Source organism: Rhizophagus irregularis, chromosome 1 (assembly GCF_026210795.1).
Source record: "Rhizophagus irregularis chromosome 1, complete sequence".
In the NCBI taxonomy this organism is placed as follows: Eukaryota; Fungi; Glomeromycota; class Glomeromycetes; order Glomerales; family Glomeraceae; genus Rhizophagus; species Rhizophagus irregularis.
The window spans coordinates 5,069,155-5,090,246 of record NC_089429.1 but is presented as its reverse complement, the minus strand read 5'-3'; the positions used below and the strand labels follow the sequence as shown (position 1 = coordinate 5,090,246).

At 28.2% G+C, this 21,092-nt stretch overlaps 4 protein-coding genes across 4 annotated transcripts; all 4 read right to left on the bottom strand.

Annotated features, from left to right (window-relative positions):
- Positions 1-500: 500 nt before the first annotated feature.
- Positions 501-1,933, bottom strand: OCT59_001050 (uncharacterized protein). The gene has a single exon (XM_025319652.2). The coding sequence runs from the start codon at positions 1,623-1,625 to the stop codon at positions 882-884; it is 744 nt and encodes a 247-aa protein (XP_025173298.1). The 5' UTR covers positions 1,626-1,933; the 3' UTR covers positions 501-881.
- A 4,230-nt stretch (positions 1,934-6,163) lies between these two features.
- On the bottom strand, positions 6,164-7,545 carry OCT59_001049 (uncharacterized protein). The gene has a single exon (XM_025319651.2). The coding sequence runs from the start codon at positions 7,439-7,441 to the stop codon at positions 6,683-6,685; it is 759 nt and encodes a 252-aa protein (XP_025173297.1). The 5' UTR covers positions 7,442-7,545; the 3' UTR covers positions 6,164-6,682.
- A 1,122-nt stretch (positions 7,546-8,667) lies between these two features.
- Positions 8,668-10,680, bottom strand: OCT59_001048 (uncharacterized protein; the record flags this gene model as incomplete). The annotated part of the gene is made up of 3 exons (XM_025319650.2): positions 8,668-10,258; positions 10,334-10,519; positions 10,624-10,680. The coding sequence occupies 3 exons, from the start codon at positions 10,678-10,680 to the stop codon at positions 8,963-8,965; spliced, it is 1,539 nt and encodes a 512-aa protein (XP_025173296.2). The 3' UTR covers positions 8,668-8,962.
- A 2,716-nt stretch (positions 10,681-13,396) lies between these two features.
- Positions 13,397-19,889, bottom strand: OCT59_001047 (uncharacterized protein; the record flags this gene model as incomplete). Its single annotated transcript, XM_025327020.1, has 20 exons — positions 13,397-13,539; positions 13,631-13,755; positions 13,843-14,194; positions 14,272-14,432; positions 14,522-14,959; positions 15,036-15,098; positions 15,167-15,278; positions 15,357-15,383; positions 15,449-15,497; positions 15,568-15,593; positions 15,667-16,254; positions 16,336-16,645; positions 16,718-16,892; positions 16,972-17,287; positions 17,458-17,485; positions 17,555-17,577; positions 17,659-18,120; positions 18,214-18,280; positions 18,349-19,497; positions 19,578-19,889. 20 exons carry the CDS (start codon positions 19,887-19,889, stop codon positions 13,397-13,399), a joined length of 4,926 nt encoding a protein of 1,641 aa, XP_025173295.1.
- Between the last annotated feature and the right edge of the window lie 1,203 nt (positions 19,890-21,092).

Sequence of the window (21,092 nt, the reverse complement as noted above, 5' to 3'; positions counted from 1 at the left end):
ACTAAAAATATACGGTAACAAAAGGAAGGTGGTGAAACCAAAACAATTTTTTAAAAAAGCGTTACAATATATAAAATGATCTTATTTGTTAATAATATAATTTTTGAACCATATAAGGAAATCCCTAACCTAGATTAAGAATCGGCCGTTCAAATAATTCAATTTCTTAACAGCTACATATCAAAAAGTTTTACCACTACTACTTAATTTACTTCCTCGTACTTTGTCTCGTAAAAAAAAATTCAAAATCTAAAATTTTTTTTTTTTTGATTGAGCTCTAAAATTCTCGTATCGTACTTCTTAAAGTCTTAACACAATTTTTTCTTTTTAATATGCATGTAATTGATTTTGTACTCATAACTTATTGGACAAGAAAAGGAAATTCATTTCGTTGATCGCCGAAATTTAAAAAAATTTTTTAATTTCTTGGCAAGATCGATTGTAACACTTTTTGACAAAAATAATAAAAAAAAAAAACACCACTTTTTAAACAAGTTAAATTAATTATTAAAACTATTTCAATTTATTTGACAATTTATTAAATTTTTTTTCTTCTTCTAAATATAATAATAATAATAAAAAAACACACCAATTTCAAAATTTAAAAAACACACTTTCTATATTAAAAAATTAGAAAAAAAAAGAGAAAAAAGAAAAAAAATGTGGAAAAAAAATGCAAAAATAAAAAGTTTAAAAATGAATCTCAATTTGTTTTTTTTCTAAATTAAAAAAATGTACTTATGTGCGTGTTAAATTTTTCGTATAATTTCGAAAAAAAAAATAAAATAAAATTAAAAAAAAGGGGGGGAAATTAGAATACTAAAAAAAATTAAAATAAATGTATATTTATAAATATTCATTATTGTTATTGTTTTTTCTTTTTAAGGATAACTCAAAAGTTTGACCTTAATATCATGGTCATATTTATCACAAGTTGTTCCTTTACAAAATTCATCTTCAAAATATTTAACAAAATCATTATATTGTGCTTCAATATTATCTTCAAAAGTTTGAGCAAGTGATCCAAGGTCACTTGCTTTAATATTTGATTTAGCAGCAGCAATTATTAAACTTCTTACAAGAGAACTAAAGCAAGAACCATTAGAAGAAAGACGATCTTTCAATGATTCATTAACATTTTTAACATTTCTTGGTTTAACATATTGATCCATATAATGACAAACAGCTGGAGGATTACCACAAATATAATCTTGATTTTCACAATCTTCCATAGTCCAAGCAACACCTGCTGGTGGTTGATTAACTCTTAATGGATGTTGACATTGTCCTTTAAATTGTGGAACTTGATTGAAAATTGAATCCTCAATTAATTTTGCAAAATTATCCGTGAAAGCTTTTTTACATTTATCAGTTTCATCTTCAATTATTTTGTTAAATGATGATTTGGTTGATGATGAAACACTTCCACTAAATCCTTTAAGACAATTATCTTTTAAATTATCTTCGAGTGTTGGGAATAACTTATCGACCTCTATGGAGTAATTGTCTCCAAATGCTAATGAAATACCAGTACGACAACTTTGTTCACAAGCGTTCGTAGGTACAACGGAAAATAATAAAACGGAAATAGCTACAATAGTAGCGAAAAAAGTCGAAGATTTCATTATTTTAAAAAAAAGTTTCGTGAAAAAATAAAAAAAAGAAATATATATCAAATGATAACGACGTTATAAGAAAAAAATTTTACGAAAAAAAAAATATATATATTATATTGAAAACGAATTTATTGTTATTGTTTTTTTTGGTTTTTTTTGAGAAAAGCTTTTTATGAAAAAAATAAACGTTAAAGTTTCAATTAGACTCTTTTTTACGAACAAAAATTGCTTTCTAGAAAATCTTTAGCTAAAAAAAAGCTATTATGAAAAATAAAATAAAAAATATATTCTTAGATTGCAAGATTCGCTCAAGAGTGAGGAAAAAAAAAAAAAGTTAAAGGCCCCGTTACTTTTATATATTAAAGAATTTTTTTTGTTGTGTTACCTTATAATATAATTTTTCCACCAAATTTGGCTAACCATGCGGTTAAGATAAAAATAGTAACAAACTTAAATGATCACGTAACGCATCAACCGACCTATTGCCGATTCTAATGTAAAATTATATTAAATTATATTATATAATATTATATTATATTATATATATTATATTATATATTATATTATGTGTAATGTTTTGCCAAGACTTTTTCACTGCAGGAATAAAATATTATTTATGGATAATTATCTAACAAATAATCACTTTTAAATTTTTTTTTTGTTGATAAAAAAAAAAAAAAAAAAATATTTAAAATAGCGGAAAACTTTGAATATGCAAAACAAAGGATAAATTTATAATAGTATATTTAACAAAGACAATGAAAATTTTTTAAACCTTTTCGTTCTATTCTATATTTAATATACTTTTATCTATAGAAAAATGATTAGCAAAGAGAATAGGATTTAAATATTGAAATTCATAAGGAGATAAATAAATGGTTCGGAATAAATGTTACATAAATGCGCTTTTTTTTTTAAATTACCTATTATAGGTTTAATATTAGAATTTGGAAGAACCAGACAAACCAGATGTTATTGCATTAATTGAGCTATTTTTATATCGCAAACACCGCAAACACCGCAACAAATTAATCAAATTAATTTCAATAGAGCAATAAAGTTTAAAGGATAGTTGAGATACATTAAAAAAAATAAAATTCATATTTTTCAAAAGATCAACTTTCTTAAAATAAATTATTAATTGTTCGCAGTTTTAATCACATTTCAGCCAATGCAAATTATTAACGGTTGTAAAAAAATTTACCTGTTATCGATTCTAATAATTTGGTTAACTATATTCAGTAATTCTTTGTTTATATTTGGCACACGATTTTATGTCGATTACTAGTGGATAGTCTGTTTATTCATTGCATATTGCATACTGTATTCTTTTCTTTTTTTTTTCTTGTACAAAGATCTTGAATCAAAGATTTCTTTATTTGACAATATTGAGATCTTTCCGTTATAATTAAAAACGAAATGTGACTAGATTAAACGGGAATCTCAAATTCGTTATCGGATAAATCAAATGATTGTCGGAGAAAAAAAATTCTGATATCGTATGACTTGTATGATTTTTTTGATATTGTCATTATTGTCATCCGAGTATGATAATAAATATCCTAGTAAGGAAAGTAAGAGAAGTAAGGGAAGTAAAAGAAGTAAGGTTTAGAAAAAAATCTTAAATTTTTTTTTTTTTTCGGATTTAATTAAAATTATTTGTTTGTAATTAATTAAAATTTCTAAATTCGTAAAAATCCTAAATATTTTTAAAAATACATATACAAAATATATTATAATGACTATTTTAATATATTAAAAAAAGAATCACAAAATTTAATTAATTTACACAACAGAATTGAACGAAAAAAACTTTATTAATAGAAATTTTTAAATAATTGGTGGATTTTAACAATCATGTGTTTAAAAGATGATGATTTTTTTTTACTTAAAAAAAAAAACGTAGATTAAGGAGAAAATTAATTAATTAGTTCTTCATCTGATACTTAATGACATAAATTCAAATGTCAATCAGTAAAAAATTTAGCTTTCTCCTCAAAAAAAAAAAAAAAACCTCATTAGGATTTACATGTTTCACAATTTCTATAAATAAAATTTACCAATAATTTATGTTTAATCACGCTACGCCATTTGAAAAAATATGGAATTCCACTTCAGAAATTAAATGAGCCTTTTATGGTAATTATTTTGTTCTTCATTATAATATGTATTATATTTTTTTTTTAGAATGTAAGGGAATGGTTACATTGTTTTGTTTGATCAACCCCATCGAATGATACAATTTTACAAAAAAAATAGAATTCTCCGGATTTGTTCCCTGTAATTAATTTCGGTTCTAAATTTAAAAAAAAAAAAAAGTTAAAATAATTTTTTTTTCTTTTTTCCTATTTTAACTTATAAGACAAAAACTTTTTTTTTTTTTTTTGTGGCGTTATATTGAAAAGATAGTATATCATTATATATATATATATACTGTATATATAAACATCCGATAACGGGTATTTTCTTATGCGTGGAGGCGCAATCAAAAGACCTGCTGCAATAAAGTGTGTATATAGAATCTAAAATGACTTTCTTTTTTTATTTAGAAAAATTTTTTGGTTTAAAATGTACAAAAAAAAAATATTATTTTTAATTTTTTTTTTTCACAATTACTATCTGCTATGTTGTATATAATATGAAGTATAATTATAAATAATAATAATAATAAAGATTGCATATTATTATACGTTTTAAGGAAATTGTTGATTAATCAATGTGTGATTTGATTCAATTATCGTTAAATGCTTTGTCATGTTTAAATATTGTGCTATCATAATACTAATAAAAAATCGTTATTTTTAAACAATACATGGCTTAATCCTCTTCTCAAATTAGATTTTGAACGTTAGCAGTATATAATATAATTATAAGCATTTTTGCGTAAGTTGATCCGGAAAATCCACTCTCGAGCGAAAAAATAATGATTTTATAGAAAAATATTTTTAGTACTCGTTAAAGAATTTCATTATTCAATATTTTGCTCGAAATGAGTGTTCTTCAACGCTATACTAAATTTAATCTTCCCGTAAGAATACATGAATGAAAATTCCTAGAATTTATAAATTACTAGTTTAGTATATACTATACAATTCATCTGATAACTCAGTGATGAAAGTAGCGCCAAACTGTTCAAACTGTTTCACAAATACAAGTTCCGTAGGTTGCAAAACACATTATGCATTGACCAATTTGATCATTATCTTTTGATCATGATAGAGTTGATTTTAATTTCTTTGTTCGAACGGAGTTCTAGTTCTTTATAATATGTTTGGGCTGCAGGGGGAGAGAGAATATTTTGATTATGTTTTACAAAGGTAAAAAAGGTGAAAAATTATTATTCATTTAAACGAATTACACAAATAGAGATCCCGATAAACATTAATTTATTCTCATAGTTTTTGGTGTAAAGGACCCGAGAAAAATGATGTATATCAGCATATAAAGAGAATGCATGAATGATAAAGTTGATAAACTTTCCCCACGTTTATACCCCCCGTATTACAAAGATTTACTATACATTTATATCATTTATATCAAACCAATTAAATTTCCTAAAAAATGAGGGGGAGTATTGACTATTGACCGATATATTATTATTTTACATCCTTCCGATAAAAAGGAATAATGTTTGTTAAATTGAAGTTTTACGAGATTAGAAAAAAATACTTGTTTTTTTTTGAACTGTGTCGAACAAATTTTATTAGTTGTATATGAAGTCACTTAAATAAAGAGTTATTTTTATGTTAAAACAATTATTTATTATTTTTTTTCGCGTATTTCTATAATTTATGATGATGATAACGAATATTATTGGATTTCGTAACAAAATCATATTGTATAATAAATATGATGTACTATACTAAAAATTATTTACACTTCACATTTTTACACTCCCAACCCGCTAAAATTTCTTATAGGGTTTCCCCTTTTTTAAAAAAATTCTCTTCCGACTATTGCGAAAGATGATGCGATTGGGAAGTTTGCAAATAGCAAACAACTGGCTTCAGATAAAAATCCTCACTAGCCAGTTAATACCCATGCACAAAGATGTAGAAATCAAAAATGTTATGAAATTTCTTGATCTATTTATATTATTTTTGAAACTTATAAATGTGATAAAATGTGAACTACTACGGTAGCTGCTACGGTCAATTAAAGGATACTACTGCAATCAATAGTATTGCGGTTAATAAGCGTGAGATGGTATGAAATTTCTTGATCTATTTTATTTTATACAGTATTATTTTCGAAGTAAACACTATTACGGTCAATTAAAGATATTGCGATCAATAGTAACAATCATTTGCTACTGCGGTTAATAAGCGTGAGATGGTATATATTATTTTCGAAGTGAACACTATAAAAGACTCCGATTAATATCAATAGTCATTTACTACTGCAGCTAATAAACATGAAATGGTATGTCCATATGTATGATTTTCGGAGTGAACGCTATTACGGAAATATCAATAATCATTTACTGCAATGTGATGCGTGTGATACAGTCGGTATACGCCATGCCTTTTGTGAAAGACAATTATTTACCATTAAGTTTCATCTTTGTTTATTATAATTCTTTGTTGTTATTTTAGGATTGTTTAAATAAGAATTGTAATGAAAAAATCAAAAATGAGAGAGAAAAAGGAATCATTGATTAGTGGGCTTATTGTTTAAGAGACATCAAGTACCAAAAATGTTATTTAGACGAAAACAATAATAAATTATACGATTCAATAAAGAAAAATTTTTAGAATATCAGTAATATCAGTAAAAGATCTATTTATTTTATTTAAAAAAAAAAAGTAATAAAATTAAACTACAATATATATAATATATATAAAAAAATTACACTACATTTACTACATTTAAATTTGATATCATTGCCCAGCAAAGATATTATTAAAAAAAAAAGTTTTTTTAAAAAAGTCCATATCAAAAAAAAAATTTTTTAGAATCGAACTAACAAGGTAAAAAAGGTAAAAAAGCGGATTTAATGTAAAAAAAGAAAGGTGTAATTGTAGTAACCCCTATTTATATAATCTTTTTTTTTAAAAAAAATTTTTTTAAGGAAAAGATAAAAGAAGAGATTTGATTCCTGAATCATATTTATCACAAGAAGTTGTTGTAGAATTTGAATCAGTGATACAAAAACTATTATTAAAAGTGGTAGCAAATTGTTTTAATTCAAATTTAATATTCATTGTAACAATATCCATAAAATCCTTTGTTTGATTTTTCTCAAAAGAATCAGAATTTGTAATAACTTTATTAGTAATTTTAATAAGTGAACTTGTAAAATTTCCATTATCTGAAACACGATCATTTAAAGCTTCTTTAAGTAATTCAACATTTCTTGGTTTAACATGTTCATTCATAAAATGACAAATTGAAGGAGGATTTCCACAAATATAATCTTGTTGTTCACAATCACTTAATGTCCAATTAACTCCAGGTTTAGGTTGTATAACTTTTAAAGGTTTTTGACATTGTCCTTTAAATTTTGGATCTTTTGAAAATATTGAATCTTCAACAATATCTTTACAATTATTAGAAAATTCTGTTTTTGATTTATTAACTTGATTTAAAATTGCTGTATCAACCAAAATTTTAACTTGATCAATATTAACATTTAATCCAGTATAAATATTATTCGTTAAATTTGAACCAAGAGTATCAAAAAGTGGATTCCATTCTTGTGTATAACTATTACAAAATGCTAATGAGATACCATCCCGACAACTTTGTTCACATGCTTGATTTTTAGTGAATAAAAATGTGGTGAAATAAATGGTATAAATAATAAAAATTGGTGAGAATTTCATTTTTAATTGGTTTATTTTTTTTAAAAAAAAAGAAAAGAAAAAAAAAGTAGGGGTTACTTTGTTATTTTTTTTTTAATAAAAATAAGTTTTTTAAAAGTTTCAATGAAAGGATAAAGATGAAAAAGTTGGCATTTTTATATACTTTCCTGAAACATGCCAAATTTCATAAAGATTGTCTACATTACTTTGTCTAAACGTCAATATTATCATATATTATACTCAATCAGTTACCATACTTATACTTAACCAGTTACAATAGTACTAAATATAAAACCTCTTATAATTATTAAACCCTTTAAACCTAAATAGAGTAATGATGTGGCGTTTCTGCCGATTCCCATTCCCGGAAATTCCTTAAGTGAATCATGAGCATATTTTACACCGTTCATAATGTCATACCTTTCTAGAACCTTTTAGTTTTTTTAGGATGGTGGTGACCCTTTTAATTAAATTACATAATTCATACATGTAATTAAGATAAACTAGTTCAACTAGTTAATTTATTATACTTGTACAATATGAGTATGCGCCACATCACATAATTCCAACATATGTTTGGAAAGGAAACGTCTCATTTTTCTTCATTGGCAATAATAATAATTAAAAAAATACTAGTAATTTTTTTTTAAAAAAAAAAGAATTAATGGGTAAAAAATTTGATCCAAAATAAGGTCACTTTTAAAGATCGTTCGGATTTTTAATCGGTATTAAAATGCGGATCCAATGATCCAATGATCCTATTATGCTTCGAACTTTCTATAGAAATTTCTTAATCGAATTCTTAAAAAAAATCGGAAAATTATGAATAAAAACAAACAAACAAATTTCAAATGGAGAAATTGTTTAAATTTAAACTTTTATTTCTCGAAAAAAAACTTAAAAAAGCAATCTTTTTTGTTGTTGGATTTGTATTTTGTAACACGTGTTGATTCACGTGATAAAATTCCAAAGGCGCAGAGAATTTCGTTTAAAAACGTCGTTATTAAAACGTTCATTTAAATAGATCACTATGAAATTGCGAAAACTCTTTCTTTTTGAAATGAATAAAATAAAATAAAATAAAAAATTCCGGGTTCCTAACGTATTATACGTATTATATGCAAAAAAGGGTATGAATAGCCTAATATTTTTCGGTCAGAAACCGGTTTTTAATTTAAGTTAAATTACTTGATACGGATACTAATTTAAAACAAATCTAAAATTAAATTTATTTAATAATTGTAAAATGAATAATAAAGTTCTTACAAAAAGTTCAAAGATGACGTGATTCTAATTATTACATGTGGCGTAGTTATCCAATTCATAACAAAATTTTGTTAATTACCTGAAAAGAAAATTATTACTAATATAATGTGATGCTTAACGAAATTTAGTTGAACTCATACTTCCTCATACTTTCTCATACAACTTCTGTATTCAAGACTGAAGTATCGTGAATTTTACTAATGATTGAGCCAATTATCTCCACCCGCCTGAAGACCTCATGGTAATGCCTAAGGCCGAATGTAAAACTATCCAATATTAATATCTTCCAAACCAAAACGGGCATTCCCTTTTTACACAACGAGTTTTACTAACAAGCCTATTAAATTCAGGAGTATCCAATGTATTCTTTTTGAATGATGATTTTAATTCTAACTGAGCTGACCCCGGATTCTCAAGTTTATCAATAAAGATATCATAAGATTCCAATAAAATATTTCGTATATTTAATAGAACGTGTAACTCTTCTATAAAAATATATAGATCCTTTATTGTCTCGGGTATCGAAATTTGAGCTATATGATTCATCGTATATAATCCTTCACTTATTAAATCAAGAATATAGAAATCCACTTTGTATGCGATACATTGAAATCCTAATATTTTTATCTCGGCTCCTCTCGAAATTGCTGAGTCGATGCAATCTTTCATAAACACACCTATCCTGATTAAATCAAGACAGTTTTTATATACGCTGTTTTTCTCGGATGGACCAGACACTTCACCGACATAAATAATATTTGTCGTCTGAGACTGATATTTCATCGTTACTACAAAATCTGGCTGTTTCGTTCTTGATCCGTCAAGTTTTCTTATTCTACTTTCCGTTAGGGCCGTATTTGGCCATTGAGCTATATATTTATCCGGGTTATGAAAAGCATCTTTCATGATTCTGTCTAAATAATTGGTGATTAATGTTAATTCACTTGGTTCATTCCTGATTTTATCGATTGGTAGAGTTCTTATCAAATCCAGCATTAAAAACCCAAAATTATTCCTCAATTCATTTCTATTTGCAAGATTTGTACATAAAAGATCAATTGCATTGCTACGTGAAACTTTCAAACATGTTTTAATAACATTCCTATATATGCACTCAATTTCTGTATCCAATGATATAGATAATGTCGGCGTATATTCATGATGAATTGATGCAAGTACTTGCAAACCAAATATTTCTACCATTTTTGTAGAATAAGAATTTGGTATCAAGACAAGTATTGATGATAATGATAAAATCTCGTGCGTATTTGATTCAACATATAGCCCATCAGTATTAGCGTGTGAAATGGCTTCATTAATATAAGCTCTAAATTTTGCCGATATATTAACATTATTTATACACAAATCAGATTCTAAACTTCCTAATTGTAATAAATTTGAAGGAATATTAGTTATGATAATCTTTTCGTTTTCGGTGAATGAATCTCCAGAAGAATATTGCGATATTGGAGTTGGAGTTTTATATCCATCGTCACTTTCATCATCTGATTCATTGGATGTATCTTGTTCTTTACTTACACCATCTGATGTTTCGTTAGAAATAATTGGACCCTTTTTTACGTGTAGAATAATGTCAGTTAGTGTTTGTAATCAATAAACTAAAATTATTGATTAAGCTTAACTAACATTTTGCTTGATAAACTGGAGATGTGTTTGATTTAGAGCCAATTTTTCATTGCTAGTGGCCTCTAATTGAGCTGTGAGGTGAGATTCAAGAAGAACTTTTTGTTTGAGTCTTTGACGCTTCGACTTTTCTTTCAAGGATCTTGAAGTAGCTTTAGCTTTACGCTTCCGTTGGGATTCTTTATTAATCTAATGTGAAGAGGAAACAGAAGTCGGTGAGGTATTTGTATACCCTCAGTTAAAACACGTTACTGGTTCTTTAAAAAACACGTCAAATTCGCAACATTTTGTACATTTTTAAGCTTATTCTGTGCAGCATTAGCAATCAAAGGGTTTTCGCATTCATTCATGATATGTCTTAGAGAGCTAGCAAACTGGGAACAAGGATTCTGGCTGTTAGAGAAATACCGAAATTGCCACAATTGCCACCTCGAGCAGGGATTTACGTGGAAAAACTCGTGAGCTTTATGAGGAATAGAGCACAGCTGAGAACACGTTGACGCGTGCATGTAGTGTCATTTTTCTAAGGCCCAACTTTTATTTGACGACAACGTGACGTTGTGACGGTCGTGACGTGCCGCTAATGATAAATGATTTTCTGCTCATGTGCGACACTGCAACTCATGATATGTAGATGTGTAACACAGTCTTGATACATGGGTTTATTTGGTAGATTATAATCTACTCATGTTCATAGATCTTACTTCTTTTCTTTCGCGTTCACCAACACCGGGGAGGCTGACCCTGTATTACTTACGGTCTTTGCTTCGGCAATAGGTCCTTTTAAGAATGGACTGGAGCGTTCCAATATGACTCCTAAATCTTTATATCTCTCCTCCCGGTATACATCCACGTATACCTAACGTAGTTGTACCAATGATACTGTTTCTTTAAATCAAAAATATGAACGCGCACTAAACACCGGGGAGGCAGACCCTGTATTGCTTATAGTCTTTGCTTCGGCAATAGATCCTTTTAAGGATGGACTGGGCGTTCCATTATGACTCCTAAGGCTTTATATCTCTCCTCCCGGTAGTCATCCACGCGTACTTAACGTGGTTGCACCATGATACTGTTTCTTTAAAATTAATTGGAAAAGAAAGGATCAAAATATATCTGTGATTCTGAAAAACTTAGATTGCTCAAAAAATATTACTTCAGAACTCATGGAAAAGGTATAATAAATATATTTAATTGATAAAGTAATAATAAATTTTTAATTCAATATATTAACAATATATTAACAATATATTTTATTTGAAGATTAAAAAATATGAACGCGCATTAAACACCGGGGAGGCAGACCCTGTATTGCCTATGGTCTTTGCTTCGACAATAGGTCCTTTTAAGGATGGACTGGGGCGTTTCCATTAGGCTTTATCTCTCTCCTCCCACGCGTACTTAACGTGGTTGCATTATGATACTGTTTCTTTGAATTAAAATATGAACGCGCACTAAACACCGCGGGAGGCAGACCCTGTATTGCTTATAGTCTTTGCTTCGGCAATAGGTCCTTTTAAGGATGGACTGGGGCGTTCCATTATGACTCCTAAGGCTTTATATCTCTCCTCCCGGCAGACATCCACGTATACCTAACGTAGTTGCACCATGATACTGTTTCTTTAAAATTAATTGGAAAAGAAAGGATCAAAATATATCTGTGATTCTGAAAAACTTAGATTGCTCAAAAAATATTACATCAGAACTCATGGAAAAGGTATAATAAATATATTTAATTGATAAAGTAATAATAAATTTTTAATTCAATATATTAACAATATATTAACAATATATTTTATTTGAAGATTAAAAAATATGAACGCGCATTAAACACCGGGGAGGCAGACCCTGTATTGCTTATGGTCTTTGCTTCGGCAATAGATCCTTTTAAGGATGGACTGGGCGTTCCATTATGACTCCTAAGGCTTTATATCTCTCCTCCCGGTAGTCATCCACGCGTACTTAACGTGGTTGCACCATGATACTGTTTCTTTGAATTAAAATATGAACGCGCACTAAACACCGGGGAGGCAGACTCTGTACTGTTTATGGTCTTTGCTTCGGCAATAGGTCCTTTTAAGGACGGACTGGAGCGTTCCATTACGACTCCTAAGGCTTTATATCTCTCCTCCCGGTAGTCATCCACGTATACTTAACGTGGTTGCACCAAAGTTCCTGGATATTCTTAATCATTGCCCAGATCTGTCGGAAGATAAGTACATAAACATCAGACTTTCGAAAAAATTATCCACCCGTTATAAATTCTCACTTATCTATATCTCTCCAGTCAAATCTAGATCATATAAAGGGTTAAGTTCCACGAGAGAATTTTTTCGAGATGAAAGAATTTCAGATCTGTAGCACAAATTCCGTAGTTAGCAAGAGATAAAAAAATAATATAGTCACGACGGGAATCACTTCATTTTTACTCTGCCTGTGATTGAAAGATTTATTTCTTAGGTCGACATGACGTTCTTATTACTGTGTAGGGGTCTTATACTTTTCATGAATCTCGATTGTATCGCTGGTAACCTTGTCCTTGAGGGAACGATATAACGAGTTCCACTGGCTTTTCTCTTTAGGCATTTCCTCGAGCAATAGAAATAGTTTACCTAGCAAAATTGCCCGTTAAAACTACCTAGAACCGTCTGGTATCACTGGTCTTGTAAACTAGCAGAGTTCCCAAGACGTGATGCTAGATGAATTCCGTTATAATACGTTATAATACCTTTATCCCAACCTTACCAGACTTAAGATAGAGGATCGAATACATCCTCCTGCCTACACTTACCCCTGCAAACCCATTTTAACGCTATTTAATAATTTTTATTTTTCGATGTATTATTAGTTATGTTTAAGGGAATCATTAGATTATTGGACCCAAAAATTTTTTATTCAATCAAATAAAAAACGTGTGTTACATATTATCACATTAATCTCAAATCATTTTAAAGCCACTAACTACACTACACAAAGTCAATTACTCTCCCTTATGTTATATTATTTCATTATCTGATTAAGATTAATCTAAGTAAATTATATTAAAAATCCTTATATGTATAAATTCTAAACGTCTTTATTGCCTTTCTTTAAAGCTAAAGACATTAATTGATCAAATTCACCGGAATTTTGACACATTTTATAGAATAAAGATTCATGATTTGTTATTAGATTATGAGGACTATCAAATTCTATTATATTACCTTGATCTGTAAAATTTAATAATAGAAAAGAGATAAATAAAATAAAAATAAAATATTGAATGTATTATTATAAAAGTTAAGCATAAGGTTTTCTTACCAAGTACTAATATCCTATCATAATCAATAATGGTTCTCAATCGATGTGCAATACACATAATAGTACAATCTATGAATTCGGTTCTGATCATCTGTTGTATCTTTTCATCAGTAGCGAAATCGATACTAATAAAACAATCATAATATAAATAAATAATTCAAACTTTTTATAATAGTAAATAATAATATCAAAATTTTGTATGTATAAATTACCTTGCAGTAGCTTCATCCATTAAAATCACTTTACTGCTTCTCAATAAAGCTCTAGCCAAACACAATAATTGCCTTTGTCCTTGACTAAAGTTTCTACCACCTTCACTTACAGGTGTATCCAAATCCTTAAATACGTTTACGTTATCGTACACATTTGAACCTCTACTTCCTCTCCTACTCGCTAAACTTTTACCACCCACACTTCCTCTCCTATCCAATGTTCTAAATGATGAAGTATCTGAAGCAATAATTTGTTCTACGTCGGACGGTATTAAATGAACACGTTTCAATGAAGATAAAATTTCAAAATCTTCATATTCTGATAATACATCTAAATTCGAACGGATTGTTCCTATGAATAATTAAGTAAAAAAATTTAATTAATATAATGTGTAAATAAAAGAATCTCGTTAACCAATATGTTTTTACCGCTAAAAAGTATAGGATCTTGTGGTATAATTGTAATTTTTGATCTTAAATCTTCAAGTCCAATTGAGCTAATATCAATATCATCAATTGATATTTTTCCATTGGATGGTTCAACAAATCTAAATAATGATAATGCTATCGTTGATTTTCCTGATCCCGTCCTATCACATAAATTATCAAGAAAAAAAAATACGTTATCATCTAAATAACCGTATCAGACTTTTTTAAGAAAAAATAAAAAATTGTTTACCTTCCTACGATTCCGACTTTCTCACCTCCTTTAACACTAAAACTAATATGATGTAATACTGGTTCTAAATCTTCTGCATATTTAACTTCTAAATTTTCTACTTTAATTTTTCCTTCATATGGCCAGGCAGCTGGAGGTCCCGGAAATATTTTGGCATGAGCTTCTTGTGGCAATTCTGAAAATTCGCACACTCTTTCAACAGCATTAAAACTCATTTCTAATAAAGAATATCTTCTTATTGTCCACATAATTATTTCTGAGAAGTTTATTGCAAATGATAATGACAATCCTGCTAAACCTGAATCTATTGTGTCTATATTGTAAAGTAAAAATATGCCAGCAAAGAAAGATAAAACTGCACCAGATAAATTGTAACGGATTGATAACCATCTATTGGCAATCCACATATTAAAACACGCTCGATGATTTGTATCAATCCTTAATTTAAAAATCGAATTTAGTATATAATATAAGTTTTGTTATTAGATTTAATAGAACTTTAGCGATAACATACTTATCAAATGTATCTTGCATAAATCGCTTCGTAGCGCCATATGCTCTGATTGTTGTAATTCCTCTAAAAATAATATTGATAATAAGTTAAGAAGTCATTTTAAGCTACATATTTAGGCTAATTATTCTTACATCAAAGTTTCCGTAAAATGTGAATACAAAGGTGACCTTGTCACAGAATCCAATCTTTTACACTCTCGAGAAGCATTAAGGTATAATATTCCAACTATCACGTAAATAACGCCTAGTAGAATACAATGCGTAACAAGTTAAAAGATGATATAAAAATACATGCATCAAGTGATTTTATTAGAATACATACCAGCTATAATGGCAGCGACAATAAATTCTAAACATAACAATAATTTTAGTACATAAAAATATCATAATTATAAAATGTATGAATGGAAATACCTTTTGTGATGGCTGTTATCACAAATGTAATAGTAATTGTCGTAAGGATCTATAATGAATAAGAAAGAATATTTATTAGTCAGGGAAATTAAATAAAAACCACAAATAATTTTGCTTACATTAGATAAAACCCAAGCAAGTTCACCTAAATAAAGCCACAATATTAAAACTTTTCAAAATTTAAAATAAAACCATCAAAATATCTTTTAAATTTATACCTGATATTTTACTGTCAATAGTTTCAAAATCCTTGCTGAATCTATTAAGGATTCTTCCAACAGGTGTAGTATCGAAAAATCTAAGCGGAGCTCTAAGGACTTGATGAAGCAAAGTTTTATGTAATTTTTTTGAAGCTTTTAAACTCCCATAATAAAGTATGATAAATCTTGCAACTCCAAAAAGACTAGATATCAATGTAATTAATATATAAATGTTCAAATAATAATCTATACTATGTTCTTCAGTATGTTCTTGATTATCATCATCATAATTAAATGGAAGAATACTTGCTGATAAAATCCTTTCGATTTGTTGATTTAATAAATAAGTTGGAGTAAAAATTTGTGAAATTGTTGCTATATTTATTGAAGTCAAAAAAGGGGAAATCTCATATATTGATGTATAATTGTTACTGATATCATTTTCTAAATTTGCATTTGACCATACTTTTAGCCACCAGCTTTCCATGATCTGAGTCGTCCTAGTTACAATATAAATTATTACGACTAAAGACCAGAATATTACATATCCATTAGCACGGACATAAGTCTTATATATCCTTAATCTAACAGCTCCAGTCGGACGTGCTTAAATAATAAATTAATAATTTTCTAAGATTAGTAATAATTTCTCAACAGAAAAAAATTTACTTCGTCATGTAATAATACCTTCTTCTTCAACGAGAATCTTAGGTTTTTTGAAATTTTTCTTTTTTGCTTTTTGCACATCACTTAAATTAACTTCATTTTCAACGTTTTCTACGGCTGTAGAAGTTGATGCAGTTGAAGCTCCAACTACATGATGGAATTTTGCTTTATCTGCGTCATCTTTTGCTACTTTTTCTGCTGCTAATTCTGCTGAATCTTTAACATCTTCAGACCTACTATCAGCTTCTTCTAATATTGTACTTAATTTACCAGAACTCTTCAAGTCGCTTATCGCTCCTGATACTGTTATTTTACCATTATCTACGGAAACCTGATTTAAATGAAAAGCAATTAACCTATGATCGAGAATTTTTTGAATAAAACGTAGTGTTCGAAATGTTACCAAGTAAGAAGCTCCACTCAAACCTAATCTTATGTGATGCGTAACTAAAATAATCGTTCGTCCTTTCATAAAATCACCCAATATACAATTATTCATTAAATGCCTAGCAGTATGTGTGTCAACTGCACTTAAAACATCGTCCATCAAGATAAGCTGTGCTCTAGAATAAACCGCTCTAATCGTGATTCAATTTCAAATAAAAATGTTAGACACCAACTTAATATAAATATTTATTTAAAGGAAAATAGAGAAACCTTGCTAGAGAAATTCTTTGCTTTTGTCCTCCTGAAAGAGTAATTCCTTTCTCTCCAATCTCTGTCATATCACCATCTTCAAAAATTTCCAAATCTATTTCTAGGGAACACATTTTTATCACAGCCTCATATCTTTCTTCATCATAAGGTAGACCAAAAATAATATTTGACCTAATGGAAGCATTCTGAAGCCAAGCTTGTTGAGAAACCAATGCAACACTATTTGACAATATCCAATTCGATGGATTAAGATCATAGGTTACTAGATCTGCTGGAGACTTTGGACAATATACTCTTCCACTTATCACGTTAGTTTCTTTTAAAAATTAAAAACACGTTAATACTTTGAAATATACATTGATATAACTAATCGTTGATCTCTATAATGATTATAGTCACATCGTATTAATGTGACATATCTAATCATTATAATTCTAGATCAACATTATAGAGAGACAACTTTATATGATCGAATCAGAAACTTACCTCCAAGTAGTGACATTAATAATAGAGTCTAAGTAAAAAAAAAAAATTTAAAAATTGTATCTACATAAAAATTCGAATTATTTTTCATAATATTCACCTTTCCTGATCCTGTTGGTCCACCTAATTTAATAGAAAAAAATAAATAATTATTCAAAAGATTCAATTCCAAAAACTCCTTCAAATCAAGAAGATAAAACTTACATATTATACTTAATTTTCCAATGGGAAAATCTAAATTTAAATTTCTCATTTTAAATTCTTGTTCTTCGGCATTAATTTTTTCATCACCAAGTCTATTCCAAGTAATAGTAGCATTCTCAAAAGCAATTTTACTCCCTCGTCCTAATGAATTATCTCCATTCTCTAATTCTGAATCAGTAATTTCATCCTCATTCAAAAAATTTTCAATTCTCTTTAAACTAACATAAGCCTGTGAACCATCCATAAATACTTCGGGCAATATATTAAGAGCAAATCTTAATTCAAAGAATATTGACAAAGAGGTAAAAGCTATTGATGCTGTTAATTCGTTTCCTTGAACTTTGGTGAAAATGTAAAACGATACAATTGTTACTAGCACAGGAGAAACGATCCATACTAAATCGAATAATGTCAGTTGAATATAAGTACTACGAAGTTGTTTGAGCTCTGAATTACGCGAATCTAAATAAAGAGAAACATTATAAATAAACAGAGATACTCGTATATTCGTTTAAATAAATAAGATCAATTAATTTCATTCATTCAATAGTATACCTAATATACGATTTTCCCAATTTTTTTCCCACGCATAAAATTTAACCATACGAATTCCTTGCAATACCTATTACAAATAAGAATTAATGTCAATTTTTTACCAAAAAAACGCCGGAAAAAAATTTTTTTACCTACCTCATTCATCAAATTAACTCTTTTGTCCCTTGCTTTCATTAATTTATCCTGAGTTATGTTATAACTTTTTGCGGTTTTATGATTAATTGGTAATATTAAAACCATCACTAATAGTCCATATAAACAACTACTACCTAATAATTGATACAAAAAATAAAATCCCACACCCAACTCGATAGGGCAATCAACGATGCTACTCCACCAAGTTGCAAATTCTGATATTCTATTAGAATCTACTGCCATTAAGTTTGTAATTTTTCCAACAGTGCTATTTTGATTATTTTGATCTTCATCATCCGCATCTTCATTATCTTTTCCGGAATTCTCGTCTTCCTTTTCGTCATCATCATCATCATCATCATCAAACGAAGTAATAGTAGAATCATATCTTTTCAAAGATTTTGAATAAATTTCAGAATTAAGTTGTGCTTTTACAACAACTTGTAATACGCATGAAGACCAATACCAAACTTGTGCTACTGATAATTGTAAGATCACATTTGAAAGAAACATTGCAAGTATATAAATAATACCCCATTCTAACTTTTCTCCATATTGATAATTTTGAATAAATTCGATAAATCGATAAAGGAATGCAAAAGGAGCATAATAAAGTATTCCCGTAATTACGGTGAATAATAATTGAATTAAAATAACTTTCTTATTTGCTTCTACTATTCGATATAACAGAGAACGATCCCGCCGTCTTTTAAAGTAATTGTACAATGGAGAGGTTCTTAACGAATAAGGTAATTGATCAAAATCAGAATCACTGAGTGAAGATTGATAATAGGCCTTTTTCATTAATAGATCTACTATGTTGAACATAATAAAATCCCATAATGAACAATACTCGGTTGCATAAACTGGTCTATTATTATTTATTAATGGAGGACCTCGAGGAGTTGTAATAGAAACTATTGTTATTATAAGAGATAAAATGAAATTTGCTAAGGAAATTAAAACTTCAATTCGTTTTATTTTAGAAAAGTTTACAGAATTAGAGTGAGAGTATAAAGCGGAACGAATTTGTAATAAAGAACAAAATACTGCAGTTAAATAAAATGCTGTCAGATGGAAATTTATAATCCATCCCCATTTTCTTGAACCTGATGTTATACCAATTACTGTTAAAATCAAAGCATATGACTAAAAAAAGAAAATAATTAATAATTAATTAATAAATAAAGCAGATCAAGTCAATTAAAGATTAATTTTTTTTTCCTTACCCAGCAAATCATTAATGCAATATTTAACAAAATACTGTATTCATTTTGTTCATTTTCATTTCGTATATATCTCAAATAAAATAAAAATCCAAATAGTCCAATTTGTAAAAGGATAATTACGATCTTTGCTACATCCCTTTTTACGGTTGAAAAACGTGTACTACCAATTGGAATATCACCTGTATCTTTGCTTGATAGTTCTTGATATCCACAGGGTTTGCAACTACTAATCCCCTGAAAGAATAAAATTATTGAACTTAGTGAAACTACTACTACGGACGGTATTGTCTCTAATGATTCCATTATATCCATATCTGTTTACTTAAATTATATTTTGTGTTTAAAAAAGAAAATTAGCTACACACATTTATATAAATTTTTTTTTTTTGCCACAAATCGGTAATCGTTACCAAATCAGACTTATGCATTATAATAGCCATACGCCGTTTGCCGTAAATGGTTAAGTCGAAAATACGCTGTAACTGCGCATAATTAAAGAAAGTTACGCAGTATTTGTTTAGAAATTTCTTTCGCAAACCATATTATTATTCATACAATGAAAAATTCTTATTAAGAATTTTAATCAATTCAATTGGAAAATTATTATCAATAGAATCCCAATCGAAAAAAATTCGATGGATAATAAGTTCAACGATATTTTGTCAATATGAAAAAAGGAGAGATTTTCATACTTCACAGGTTAATCTATTTTATGATATATAGATTACAATAATATTAAAGGTCTTTATCTTTTACATGTTACTGTAAAAACAATCGTAAATCTTTTCTTGGCATTATCAATGTTCTTTGATTTTACCCCTTTTTTGTACCGATTGAACTTTAATCCGAGCATTTATTAATTTTCTATTTTTAGAAATTTAGAATATTAACCATTTGCGTTCTAGGCTCTCAACACAAATGGTACCGATTATTTGGGATAAGTAAAAGTCGCACAGATTTCAAGAAATAAAATTCACATGATCTATTGATAATATAAAGTTCGTTATAATAAAGCGGAAAGATTTATTTCATTACACGATCATGTTCTCAATATATATTATCCAAAATGCTCTTTCAATAATTATAATTACTTTAAATGGATAGTAATTCCTAAAGCTAAGAAGAGATCTCATACCTTAAAGATGATGCTAACGATAAAAGTTATTCGATAGGTTGTTAACTTCAACCATCGAATAAGTAATATTTTTTACATCCTTCTCTTCATTCTTGGGTAACAAAAAACATAAATTTGATGTAAATATAGGCGTGAATGTTACACCGATGCAGTCGAATTCAATTCTTATTGTATTCTACGATTTGCTACCAGAATGGCGCAGTGTTTACAAATGAAAACATGTCATTAATCATTTAATTGCATATTTTGTTCAATATCATTGACAGTTAATACTTTGTGATTATATCCTGCATGGAATAGTTTCCTATTACTACCAAACAACGAGAATTGATTACGTAAAATAATAAATATTCCGTTTTCTCGTGATCATTTCCTTCGCT